General features: G+C 41.2%; 1 protein-coding gene across 15 annotated transcripts in view; it reads left to right on the plus strand.

The window, feature by feature from the left end:
- The window catches only part of RFX3 (regulatory factor X3), a 280,535-nt gene that overhangs the window by 257,993 nt on the left and 8,459 nt on the right, over positions 1-14,083 (plus strand). For all 15 annotated transcript variants that reach the window (XM_072959525.1, XM_072959539.1, XM_072959526.1 and 12 more), the window contains one exon: positions 11,769-11,811. In XM_072959525.1, coding sequence (XP_072815626.1) covers positions 11,769-11,811 — 43 coding nt within the window. The remainder of the gene's footprint in view (positions 1-11,768; positions 11,812-14,083) is intronic.

A 14,083-nucleotide genomic window follows, 5' to 3' on the forward strand; every position in this document is an offset into this window, starting at 1 on the left:
CCTCTTCAGCAAAGTCCACCAGTGGGCTCTTTGCTTAGAAAAGAGTTAGCCTGGTAGCCCAGACCTCTGAGTCAGCTGGGTGTAAATGAATCTCTGGTGTAGATTAAGCATGATGGCTCCCCCTGCTGGCCTCCTTGCCACACCCTGTCATCCTGTGCCCAGCCCTGGGGGTCTGGCCTTGCCATTATCTTTCTGGTACTTCTGCTCACAGACACAGAGAAAGACCGTGGTTTCCTCGTCCTCCTGATAGAGAAATAGCCCTTGTTTGAGATGGGCAAGGTCCTCAATTCACAGGAATTGTTTCTGCTTTTCACTATCACTATACTGAAACATACTCCCACAAACAGCAGCATTTCCTGCAAGTCTGTGGGCCGGGTGTGACGACTCTGCAGGCCCTTCAGGTCTGAATCACGTGAGTTGTTTAGGGCTTCTTGGTGTAAAGAGAGCGTGTTTCCACATTCCTACCGTTGTCTCTGCAGTTAATTTCCAAAGAAGAGAAGTGGTATAACCAAAATAAGAAGGGCTCCTCTGACATAATAAACGAATACCTCCACGGTTTCCTGTTAGACAGTGAAGGTGGCCTCAAGGGAAGCCTGTCTTTAGTCAGGAACATCAAGGTTCTTTTCTTTTCAGCCCAGTTTTATTTACATAACAGGTATGCTACCAGGCCCAACCCTAACATTTGCAGGGCCTATGTACCCTACATCTAAATATTTTAAAAGTTATAAATCAAACTATAAGTAAAATCTGTTTAATCCACCTAGGTTGATAAATATATATTTTTTAAAAAATTTGGGGGCGTTAATTTGGTTTACTTATTTATTTTTAGAGGAGGTGCTGAGGATCAAACCCAGGAGCTTATGTATGCTAAGCATGCACTCTACCACTTGAGCTATACCTTCCCCCAATAAATAGTTTTTGATAACAACTTAGAAGGCTGGGTTTATAGTTTATACGATTCTTAGGCTCCTCCTAGACCCATGCCAAAAATGGTGCATAGACCTAGCTGGCCCACAGCACCTGCTCTGGCCCTTAGACGTCCCTTCTGTTACGTGTCATTCCTCATCCTATACTATGAGGAACCTCGTGTGCATGCTTATGGACACCTCCATCCAATGTTCAGGTTGTGTCCACCCTTTGCAAATAGCAGCCACTTGTTGGTGATCCCTTCTTTCTTCTGAAGGATGGTACTTGGAAAGAGACCTGCCCAGGCTTGAAAGGAGACTCACGGCCTTTAGTCAGAGACTTCTGGGGTCTCAGGTAACAGAAATATGATCTGAGGGGTGGGAGTGAGACACAGGCTTCAGGAGGGCACATCCACTTGGCCTGGTGGACTCCATACACTATGGGGAGGGCCACGGCCACAGAAAAGCCAGAGCAGGGCTTCCTGGCATCGGGCGCAGGACAGAGGCCCCTCTTGGTGCAACCTAATGGTAGCATTAAGTTGTTCCTATTTTTGAAACTACTTTTCTCCTCAAAAGCAACTGAGGCCTGAACTCTTATTTCTTCACTCCCTGCATGCTCACTCATGAGTGCTTCTCAGAGGTTCTTTTAATTGAATTATAGTTGATTTACAATGTTATATTAGTTTCAGATGTACAGCATAGTGATTCAGTATTTTTATAGATTATACTCCATTTAAAGTAATTACAAAATAATGGCTGTATTTCCCTGTGCTGTACAATACATCCTTATTGCTTATTTCTTTTATGCATAGTAGTTTGCATCACTTCTTAGAGGTTTTGAAACAGTATAAAAGCATACAAATTGCTGTGTTCCAGGGTGCAGAGGGGAACAAAAAACCTGAACAGTTAGAATCGTGATGAAGATATGCTACCTGGGTACAGAGTGGCCAACAGCAGACATTGCCAGGAGAGCTGGCCAGCCTGAAGGAGTAGAACCAACAGCGAATGTAGGGCAGACTCTGCCTCAGTGTGAAGCAAACTGGCAGAAATCTTAGCCATCTTAGCAAGATTCATTAAAACTATTTGGAAATACATAAAAGTATACTTACAAGAAAAAAAAGGAACACAAGATTCTACCAAATGGAACATTAAAATTCCTTGCAAATTTTATAAAATTGGAAATCACTTTAAAGTCAGTAACTATTTTTTCTCAGTTGTGAAATCCTGTACCAATGCTAAATGCAATGCTTTGATTAATTTGGTTCTCATTTGGAAGACATTTAAAGAAAATAATAAAGTTCTCAAATCTCTTGTGATTGAAATTTCAAGACATGTCTCTCCACCATCAAAAAATCCAAAATGCTTGTTACTACCTAATCCTTCTGCGATCAGTTCTACTAACTTTGGTTAATAGAACTGAAATCATAGAATATTGCTCAGCTATCTAAGATTTGTAAAATTCAGGACATTACAAAGTTCAAGCTAAGTATAGAATGTTGAAAGATTGGAATTGGGTTAGGAGGTTCCAGATCTGCATGTAAACAATCTTCCTTCTTCTATAGGAAAAGCCTTAAAGTTCCTTATTCCTTCATTGACATCTTAGAAGAACAGAGAAAGAAGTAGTTAGTTAGGTCAGGGTTAGATATTGATATTCATCTGAGCTCATCAGAGTTATTTCTGGCTGTGTGATCATCCCCATTCCACCAAACATACAAAACACACACACACACACACACACATACACACACACACATCACCATCCATCTTATGGTCCTACGATTCAGTGAGTTCTAGGGCTTTATCAACAGTATTTGCAAACTGAGTCTTGAAGACAATATACCCTGTCTATTTCATGTAATTAAGCCTAAGTACCAAAGAGGATTATGGTCTGGAATCACATAACTAATCCTGGTGGAGCTGTGATTCAAACACAGGTCAGGCTGGCTCCACACCCTATGTTGCTCCTCCTGCTATGCTCAAAACCTAAATTTAAATTCCATGTTTCCCACTTAATACCTTTGCAACCTGGGCAAGTTATACATGTATCTCACTTGTGTCTTAGTTTTCTCATCAACAAAATAAGCACAAGGACCATTCCTTCACAAGGGTATTGAGAGGACTAAATTAGGTAGGTAGGTAGGTGTAGGTTATTAGGTACAGGTAGGTGGTTGGGGTGGATAGGCAGGCAGGCAGACAGGCACATAGAAGGAACCTGATTTTTGTTACTTCCATTTCCTTTCCTTTTCCTTTCCATCAGTGTATGAATATCTGAAGCCATGTCTGTTAATCAGGAGGGACTATATTTGATTGCCTTCTACTCCAAATTAGATTTTTTAATATTGACTTTACACTGACAATCCAAGTAATAATGTGTAGAGCTGGATCATCCTTCTTTGACAATACAAAGCTTAGGAGCTGAAATTAATAAAACAGATAACATAAAGCCACATAAATGCAATATTGCAAGGGGAAGAATAGTCTATAGACAATTTTTGAATGTTGAGTCAAATGATTTATGGAAATACAAAGCATCCAACAGCATTCTTTGGGTTGTAGCCAAAGTTGTAATGAGAGGCAAACTAATTCAATGCTTTGTAAAATGGCCAACAGAGTAGAATGGGGAAATAAGTCAATTAGAAAAGAAAATGACATTAGGGGAGTGGTATAAACATAATTAGGCCTAACTGGACATAGCTAGACTTGAATAAAATCTTAACTAATAGGAATGAATGAAAGGTCTTTATAAATACTTGTGAAATGGAGAGAAAGTATTATATATAAGATTATATATAATATGTAAAATTTATGTGAGTTAAAAGGGAAAAGTAAGTCAGAAAGAGGCATCTTATTACAACCATGAGATAATAACCACTTCAGAGAATTTTATAGTTATCTATTCTTAGTGCCTTTGACAGCTTAAAGATCTTTCCTAGAGCAAATGATTCATTGGCAGAAATTGTTAAGATGTACGTATATGCACATACATACATCATGTCTTTCCTGTATACATATATCTAAAGTTACCACTGCTGGCAGCCCTGCTCTCCAGTGTGAGACTAGAGCATCACTTTATTCTTAATCCATGTAAAGGCTGCTTCTAAAGAGTAACTGAGGACCCCAAATGAGTAGTCCTTTCTCATTAAAACTTTCAGTGATTTGGTCTGTCAGCTGCTGCTGATCATAGTCCCAGGTCAGCAGGAATGCATAAGGTCACCTTGTAAAGTTTCCTTTGTGGATTCTGCTGTGAATGCCGCCTGTGATCACTTCCTTCAGCTCATCCGCTGCCAACACTCTAGCAATCCAGCTGCAGTGTCTACCATCAAGTAGTACTACCACAGGAGGGCTTTCCGAGATCTCTGGGGATGCTTGTGGTGCAGTTTGGTGGCACAGATTGGCCCTCATGAAACTGTCCAAAGGGCCGGTATGTATCCTACTCCACAGTGTGTAACTTTAACATCCAAGTTGCTCCTTAGGCCTCTGTTTGCATGTGGAGCTTCGGGCTGTTCTGGCCCCACCACCCAATAGCTTTTTGATTTCCTCAGTTTCGACTTCTACTTCTTTTGTTGGGAATGATTTCCTTCTGTGTTACTAGTAACTTTCAACTCTGTGAGCCTGGTAAACTTTTTGGATGTATGTGTGATTTCAACAAACCTAAACCGTGAAATGCATGCTCTACAAAACTGCCAGACTGGTAGGAAAGGTACATTAAATTTAGTCTATAAATGAAAATAAACTGCAAATGGCCTTATGACAAATATATCATAAAAGACAAATTCATGCTTCTGTACTATCCCACTCCACCCCCAGCAAAGAACACAAAACAGACAAAATTGAAGTAGAAATTTTTGTGTTTTAACCAGCTTGATCTGGAGGGTGTATTTCCTCTAATACTAGAAAAAAATTAGTGTCAAATGATTTTACTCAGACAAATGTGACAGTTTTTAAAAGATAACTTAGATATAGGTGGTAGGAGGTAAAATGGGCCCCCAAAGACGTTTACCTCTTAATCCCTGGAACCTTGGATATGTTAGGCTACAGATGGACTCAAGGTTAAAAATTAATTGACCTTAATATGAGGAGGTTATCCTTGATTATCTGGATGGGCCCAGTGTGATCACAAGAGTCCTTAAAAGTGGAAAAGAGAGGCAGAAGGGTCGGTGTCAGACTGATGTAGCTGAAGAAAGGCTTGATCTTTGCTGGCTCTGAAGATGGAAGGGGCCACCCCCGGGACTGTGGGCCGACTCTAGAAGCTGGAAAAGGTAAAAAGAAATTCTCCCTTAGAATCTTAAGAAAAAAATGCAACCCCGCCAGCAAGCTTGATTTTAGCTCAGGGAGACCCATTTTGGAATTCTGACCTCCAGAATTAGAAAACAGCAAGTTTGTATTGTGTTTAGCCACCATGTTGGTGGTCATTTGTTTCAGCAGCAGTAGGAAACCATTTCAGCATGAAAGCTAGATTGCTCTGAATGAAGTCAGTTATCATTTGTGGATTCTAGGTGCTTCTTCCCGGTATTACTTCTTCCTTCCTCCTCTTCTCCACACACATCTCACTGTCATTTCTCCATTGATGATTCCAAACCATCCTACTCTGAAACCACTCTGTATTTGCTTTTACCAGTTTAGAACTTACACTATTGAACTATCTCTTCACATCTTCATCCAAATTGGAACAAACTTTGCACTAGTGAGGCTTGCCCCATCTGAATTACTCACACACGTAATCTTCCTCCCGGTCTCTTTTCTTGCAACATTCCATATGTTCTTTCTTCGCATCCTAGACGTCATCCATTTTCACCCACTGATTCACACAAACACCAGCCTGAGCTGTGCTAGCTCTTAAAACCTCTGGTTCCATATCCTCTCTGTGGCCAAAGTCTTTACACCTTCCTTAAAGACGAAATCTTCCATTTCTTTTACTGTTTGTGAACTGGACCAGATCTTCTAGGGTTCACATGCTCTTCTTCTAGCCATCATTTGTTTTTATAAATAAACTTTTATCGGGACACACTCACACCCATTCATTTACCTATTGTCTGTGGCTGTTTTTGCACTACAGTGGCAGAGCTGAGTAATTACAACAGGACCATAATGCTTGAAATGTTTACTACCTGACCCTTTACAGAATGAGAGTTTGCCAACCTCATACTAGACCGTACATTTTCATATTTTGATGCCACCTGGTAAATCAGTTATACATTGTGTGTGTGTGTGTGTGTGTGTGTGTGTGTATGTGTGCGCGCGCGTGCGTGAAAGGGAGAGGGAGAGGTTGTATCCGTCTACCTGTAAATGTATAAATCTGGGTATATTAATGTTACTGGGAAAAGGGAAATAAGAAGTACCTTGGTTCTTAGTCATCCGGAAAAAAAGAATTTTTAACGAGAGACAGAAAGTGTGATATAAGCAAGATTTTTATTAGTAAAGTAAAAAGGTAGTGAAAGATAGTACATTCCTGAGAATTGGGAGTGAGCCAACCCAAGAGAGGAAAAATGGCGCCGTTCCTTTGTTTTTCCTGTTATTATACCCTGGCTTAGGGGCATTTTCGGGACTGACTGATTGATTTGCTGCTCAGGTTCTTTGAGTGCTCAGGCTGACAGCTCAGGTTCCTTGTGCTCTGGCACGCCCACCCCCTTTTGGGCGGGTTCATTGGGTCAAGTTACGCCGGGTCCTTCTCTTACGCGCAGCTGCAGTGTTTTGATTTTAGCTGGCTTCTTTTGCTGGCCCTCGTTTAGAGAAAGTATTAAGTTTCTGGAGTCCCTGATCCTGGGCGCAGATGTACTGTTAGTTTCTTGGTTGTTCCTTTCCCCTTCCTCTCCCCCTGCCCAGAGTTCATTTCTATCTAAACTGTCGACTGAAGTAAAAGCACAGCCTGGAAGTTGAGAGTTACGTTTTATTTGGTGGACATTTCTGAGGACTCGAACCCCTTTGAGCCTTATGACAGCCTCTCAGAGTGCTCTGAGGGACTGCTCCGAAGAGGTAGGGGAGGAGCTAGGATATATAGGAGCTTTACAACAAAGACCAGGTAGTTGGAACATTAAAAGATTACTTGTTAACTGAAGAAAACCAGGCATCTCAAGTTAATGAATTCAGTGCTTTTCTATGTATGGGAGGAAGCAAACATTTGGGCTCACTGAATTCATTCCTCTGACAAGCATCTAGCTATCTAGGGCCAGTATCCTGTCCTTTCTTATTCTGAGTCCCCTCAGTGCACCATTGTGAGTGGCTGCAGAGGCCGGGCTGCAGGCTTGTCTTCACTGTGGGGAGTGGCGGCAGCTGGTGAGGACTTGATGGTTTCAGCATTCTTTGTTTACTGATATGGTTTGCAGTATTTTTTTGTTCACAGTGACTGCCTAACACTAACAGAGAGATTTAGTTAAGATGCAATTTCTCCGGACGATGTTTACCTGGCCACCCACGATGACGTGGTTATGATTACTCATTAGCCCTTCCTACCCAGGATAGGGGTAAACACTCCCAGCTGGGAGAGCGTCCCCACGGGTGAGGTCTTCATCCCAGACCTTCAATTCCTTCCTTCCATTCCCCACTTCTGCCCCAGTCTCTGTTTTGTGGGCCCCTCTGTGGATCCTTGCCTGTTTGCTGTCTGGGCTCCCTGGCTTCCTCTGCCCTGGTTCTGTGTCCAGCCTGTACTGTATCGCAGTACAGCCTCCCTCACTGTGGATAGTTCGCTGCTGCTGGCTCTAAGGTACAGTGGTCCCCGCCGTACACCCGTGGGCTGCACCCTCCCGTTCTGAGCCTCGTCCCTCTCTTGGTGCCTGTGTTGAAGGACAGGTATTAGGCCCTGCAGTCTTACAATGAATTACCCCTTAGCTGCTTGGCCGCAAGTCAGGGTCATGCTTGGGGTCTCTCTCGAGGATCCTGCCCACAGCTGCCCTGGCTGTGCTGACCAGGCCCCCCTTTACACCTCATGGCCATCCCTGCTCGCCGTGAATGGACGGTCTGACAGACGCGCAGTGGCTGCCCTGACCACACGTTTTTCAGTCTGCTGTTGTCGGGGAGGGTGCTGTTTATCCTGACCACTTGTCAGGCCCCGGAGGGGGAGGTGGTGTCTACAATAGGAGGAAAAACAACAGAAATGCCTCCTCTGTATTCCATTCTGTTTCTACTTCAGGACATTCCCGATTTATCTATCTAGCTGACAGAATTTTAATTCCTACATACATCAAAGGCCATATGCTTTCTAACCCCAGAGCACATTTTAAATCCCTTCATTTATATTCTTTCCTCCATGTAAGAAACAAGCATCCTTCCTTCCTTTTTCCTTCCTCTCTCTCTCTCTCCTCCCTCCCTCCCAACACTGATAGTCAGAATATCTGGTCTCAAATCTCACACCACCATATTGCCTATATGATGTTAGATACATTCATTGTTTTCAATAACTGTGAGATTAAATCTAAGCTCCTACTTTGCCAAACTTGTAAGTTTTTCGTGAGGTTGAAATGAGAAAGTAAATTTATTCATTTGGTATTCATGCAGCCTTTACTAGGTGCTGTACTAAATTCTGGGATACATTTATGAAGAGGACAGACAAGGTCCCTGCCCTCGTGGAACTGGCATTAGGGTTGAGAAGACAGATACTAGATGAGGAAACAGTGAGTGCTGCATGTTGTGCTGGTGCTTTGAAGGAGGTGATGGAGAGGAACAGGGAAGGAGATACTTAGGGCTGTCAGGAAGAACTTCTCAGGAAGTAATAAGAGAAAATGATACTCGCTTGAGATCATAGTATGTGAGAGGACGTCTACCCTATACGGAACCACAGAAGTACTTTGTAAGCTGGAAGATGTCACCTCAATGAATAGTGGTCCATTCCAGTCCCAGGTGCAGCAGGGAAGGTTAACAGTTCTTCCAACGTCCGGAGCTATAAATTTACTGTAATCTCTGTACTTCCTTCTGAACCTCCATGTTTTTCATCCAAATCCTGTCTCTCTTCCTCCTCTTCTGTTTGCGGTTGTCCTGGCCTGATTTAGGTACTTCTAGTCTCTCTCTTGTCTGTGAAGCTGTCCTCCCTATGCCCACCCTCAGTCTTCCCCGCTCCCACTCTCTCCCTTCCTCCCCTCCTGCTTCTCTGACCCACTGCTCACTCCAGAACCCCTGCAGTTGATAATGACCCTTTCCTAATAACCCTGTGCCTTGAAAAATCTTCTTGAAAGGTTCCTAGGTTGCCTCATTTTTTTGGCGAAACGATCTATCCTTTTTAACGTAAGTAACTTCTGATACTCAGCCCCAGAAAGAGGGGATATTTCCAAATTAATCTGACTAGAACTGGCTGGCAGAGCTTGGAGAACACATTAAGCTCTCAATAAATATTTATTGAATACTGAGTGGATAAACTGATTATCCTGATCATAGTCTATCTATAGGTTTAAAGTGGTTTTTCCTTGTTACATATATATTCCTTCCTCACACATAAAATGCATATTAAAAAACTTTTCCTTCCACTATATAGAACATCAAAATCTTACCCCTTAATCACAAGATTTTATTTTAAATCTACTCTCTCTATTTCCCGTACATTAGAGCTTTGTCATTGATCCCAGAGACACTCTGAGGCATTGTGGCAGTGTCTCTGAGGTTTTTTGCACAGTATCCAGCACAGTGCGTGGTCACAAGCACATGGCACTGAGTTTGCAAGTTTTTATTTACTAATGGTAACAGTCAAGGATTTCGGTATTGGTTTCTATTTTCAGCATCCTAAATAATCAGATGTATTCATTCAGATTAAGCAGAAACTTTCAGAGGAAGGTCTTTGTATTAAGTTGTTGTATTTTCAAAGTTAAGTAGCAACTAAAAGCAGTGTTTCTTTTGAAGAAAATTTTCAAATATATCCAGAGTTTGGTTTTAGCCACTTTGTGTGATGTTACTGATCACCTACGGCAATAATAATTTAGTCTCAAACAACCTTTCAAGATTTCTCAAAAACAAATTTAGCGTTCACTTTTTATAGGTATAGAAGTATGTTTAAACTCATCACTGCCAACTTTTTTCCAGTACTGGAGCTTAAGTGTTGCTAAGTGCTCATTTAAAAGAAAGAAAAATCTTACTGTGTATGTCCATTAGAAATCACTTATAAATGATTCTTCAGCTTTGGGTATTCTCTGTTTATAGTTCTTCTGTTTATACCAAAAATAGATAAAGAATCCTGTTGTTTTTTGTTGCTTGTACTCTTTAATTCCTATAACAAATCCTATATAATTTAAACTGGTTTTTATTGAGACTAATATAAGATTCTGATCCATGTGAACAAGAACAACTTCACGACAACAGTTCAGTATTTATGCTTTTGTATCTTCTGTCCAATGGGACGTAACTCTAGAGCAGTGGGGCAGTCCTCCAAACAAACACGCTGGGAACCCTGCGGCCAGGAAGCCTGTGTGCCCCCCCCCCCCCACCCAGGGAGGCTACACATTGTTCTAGTAACACTGCCATGGCTTCAGATGTTGTGGAATGCCTCTTTTTAAACTGCCTCTGAACTGCCAAGAAATAATGAAGAGTAAAATGACATATTAGTTTGAATATCCTGAATTGTGGGAGAGATGCATTTGTTTTTGGTGAGTAATCAAAAATCATTTCAGGACCGAGTACAATGAATCAAATTTGGAGAGTTTGGAGTCGCAGTTGGATATAAAATAACAAGATGGGCTTTCTTGAATGATATGTAAGATATATAAACTAACTTTTGAAATTGATTGTCAAAGAGGAATTCCAGAATCTTGAACTCGCAATAAATGTATAAGCTCCCGCAGTAGCTATTATCAAAAGTAATACATGATTAGATGAAACAAAAGAAAGTGTGTGTGTATGTTTGCAAAATAAGATCAGTTTTATCACTTTATATAGACATATGTTATAGATTTTAAAATCCTCCTATCATAGACCTCTTTTATAAGCAAACTTCCAAATGTAAGTAGAATTTCTATCTCACCCTTTCTAAGCCTATTGAGAAATCTGAATTCCTACTAATGACTTCTTCTGAATCTTCAGCCGTAAAGAAATTAATGGTTACCATTTAAAAAGCAGGTTCTTGGAGGTTTCACTTCACCTTTGTCCTTTTAGCTTTGTTACCTCAGCTCTTCAATTTTTTATTTAGCGTATCCATCTATGGTCACCTTGAGACTCTCAAAATGTATTTTTTTAACTGTAAAAATATCATCAATCTCTTCAACCAAGGTAGAAAATAAAGTCTAAGCTGAAGGCTAAATGAGGTTCCTTATTGTTTTCAGCCCTTTTTTGTTGCAATAGTAACAGTCAGATGCCTTTCTTTTTAAATGTGGGGCCCTGTTATTTTAGTAAATAAGAAGATGAAATTACAAGAGAAGTCTCAAAGATTTTGTAAAAATAAATACTCTAAACAATGGAGAGTTCCCATTGTTTTTCATTTCTACTAATAAAAACTTAAAAAACAGCATTCAACCCAGTGGCTGGACCATGCTTCTGCAATGCAGACTCCAGGTGGACTTGTAGACGGTGCTTGGGGGTAGAGCTCATGTGTCCTGACTCACCAGGGCTTTTCCAAACCTTTTCTATCACATCCATCTTCATCCAGGTCAGCCAGGCCCCTATTTCTTCACTGCTAAGTTAAAATAATAAAAAGTAAAATGGAGTGTGGAAGACAGAGAAAATTGTTATCCTTTGGCAGAGAAGTTAAGACAGCTAAATTGTGACAATTTAAACTGTTCAAATTCGACAGGTTTGATTAGAAAATTAGGTGACCCATGTATTCAGAGGTCAAATTGGTCACTAGTTTTCTGTTTTAAAAAGTCGTAGTGTGGTGTTTTTACCACAGACTGATAGAATATTATTTTATTCTGCTTGGTAGTAACTGTTGCACAAATGACTATTGTTTTGCAGTTTGGTGATTTAAATGCTGTATCTCCTGGAAATCTGGATAAAGGTAAGAGTTGGAAATGATATACATTTTTAAGGACTTTTTTCAGTAAGAAATTGTCATATAGGAAAATGTGTTTATAGCACTCCTATTTTGTGGAAATGGCGTACAAACCTAGATGAATATGACAGTTCTGACTTTTGGAATCCTTCATTATTTCTCCATTCCTATGCCTTCTTTATGTGACATGCATTAAGTGCAAGAAATGAATTTAAGTCCAGTTTACACTCTTCTTGAGTTTTTGCCTGCAGTTAATTACAAATAACAGGAAATTATTTCTGACCTTCACCAGAGGCCTAGAGAAAAGTGATAAGATGGGGCCAAATGTTTTTATTCAAGGCCCACCTGTCAAGAAAAAAAGATTCCTCAGCCTACCCATCTCACCAATTCACACTTCTAAGTGGAAAAAGAAATAGCAGTGACGTTTACTGTAAGAGCAAGATCAGTATTGGCGTAGATGAAAAGACTAACAAATACACCTGTTAAGTTTTAATACCGGCATTGCCACTCTCACATGACAACACAGTCTATAATTCTGAAGAAACTCATGACCCATAAAACTACACAGTAAAAGGAACCAGGGCTTGGGGGAAATGAGGTTGGAATAGAGCACATAGAAACAAAAACAATCCTGATTAAAGTACCAGCTCAGTTTTTTTAAATGTAAAGTTTCTAATCAACAAGCACTGCAGAAAATATAGGCCTTTCTTCAAAAAAACAAAGAGAAGAAGATATTTTGATAGGTTTTTAAGGAGTTGAGTTCTGGAGTCAGGGACAAAGTGCACAAAGAATGGGGAGAACCACCCAATTAGCCCTTCTGGGACAGAGCCAGAGCCTGTGTGAAAACAGGCAGGAGGGAGGAGTTGGGGGGTCTGCACGTGAGGTGCCCTTCTGTTCGCTGGAGCATCCTGGACTTGAGTACTCAGTGTTCCGCTTCCATGCCTCTTTGGTGACAGGGGACATTGATGTGCTGGGGAAAGTCCTGTGTGACTCCATCACTCCCATATTAAACTCCTGTCAGTCTCTATCAATTGAGTATGCATTAATCCCTGTTTTAGGAATATGCATAATAACACAGCAAAAATAGAAAAGAATTGCCCCAAAAGGTTGTTGCTGCAAATGTATATTCTATAAGATTAACCACAGAAACAGAAAAGTAAATCAGTGATGAGGCCAATCTGTAATTTCAGAGCAGGAAAGGTGGCTTTTGAAACCCAGGTCCAACACAAGGCAACCCTGATGATGCACTGACGCCAGAGCTTCATGATTCAGGTTTGGGATCTCATCCCAGGGTTTCTGGAGGTGCAGCAGGAATGCTGCTCCTGGGCCCAGCATGAACTGCAGCCTGCCTTCTCTGTCAAGTGTTGAACCGAAGTCTTTGGTTACCTCCAGTAGCTCCTAGTTTTAGTTTTTGTGTACAAAATCCCCATAACTTCAGGTAGGTTCCTCGGAAATGTCTTTGAGTCTTTATAAGAGCATAAAATGTCTGTGGGCTAGCTTCGTGATTGCTATGTCGCCTATCCAGAGGACCCCCGTCACCCACAAGCGGACCTGAGGAAGGGTGGCCTGGAGCACTGGAGCTGCTTCTGTCCATTGTCCTCATTTCCCCACAGCGGGGAAGATGAAAGGCCCATCCTCCTCTCTCCACTTGCCTGCCTGCTCGAAATGAACTTTTTCCTTTCACTGCTGCCTCTTTTATTATAGTTTTGACACTATTTCTCAGCCACAGAAAGGTTGGTGGAGATGGAGCCAAGCAGCAGTGTGACTTGCCCTCACCTTCTTGGGGCGGCTGTGCTGGCCCCATTCTCCCCCAGACTGGATATTTCGTGAAGTATAGCCGGACTGGCACAGTCGGAACCTAAGGCTTGAGTGTGAAATCTTTAAGAAACTTTTGTGAGCTTTTTCCACAAAATGAGAATTTAATTTTTAAAATAATGTAAGTGATATTATGTCTGTATAAAGATTTCAAATAATACAGAGAGTTAGGAAACTGTAGAAAGCAAAACTTTATAGCCACAAGCCTGAGAATCTACCCCATTAAAAATTTAGTGTGAGGATCCTTCCAGGCCCTTTTTGTTTAGACATAAACAAATACAAAAAGCATACGAAAAGGTGCCATATGAGCACGTTTTGATTATACCCACTTGCAGCAAATGTCTATCAAATGTACCCCTCTCCTGCAGCCCGCCAGCCTTTGAACATGCTTGTTCTGACGAGCTGTAATGTTGACATCTGACAAGTCCATTTACCAGAGGCGAAAAGGTAACCAGATAAAGTA

This window comes from Vicugna pacos, chromosome 4 (assembly GCF_048564905.1).
Source record: "Vicugna pacos chromosome 4, VicPac4, whole genome shotgun sequence".
NCBI lineage: Eukaryota > Metazoa > Chordata > Mammalia > Artiodactyla > Camelidae > Vicugna > Vicugna pacos.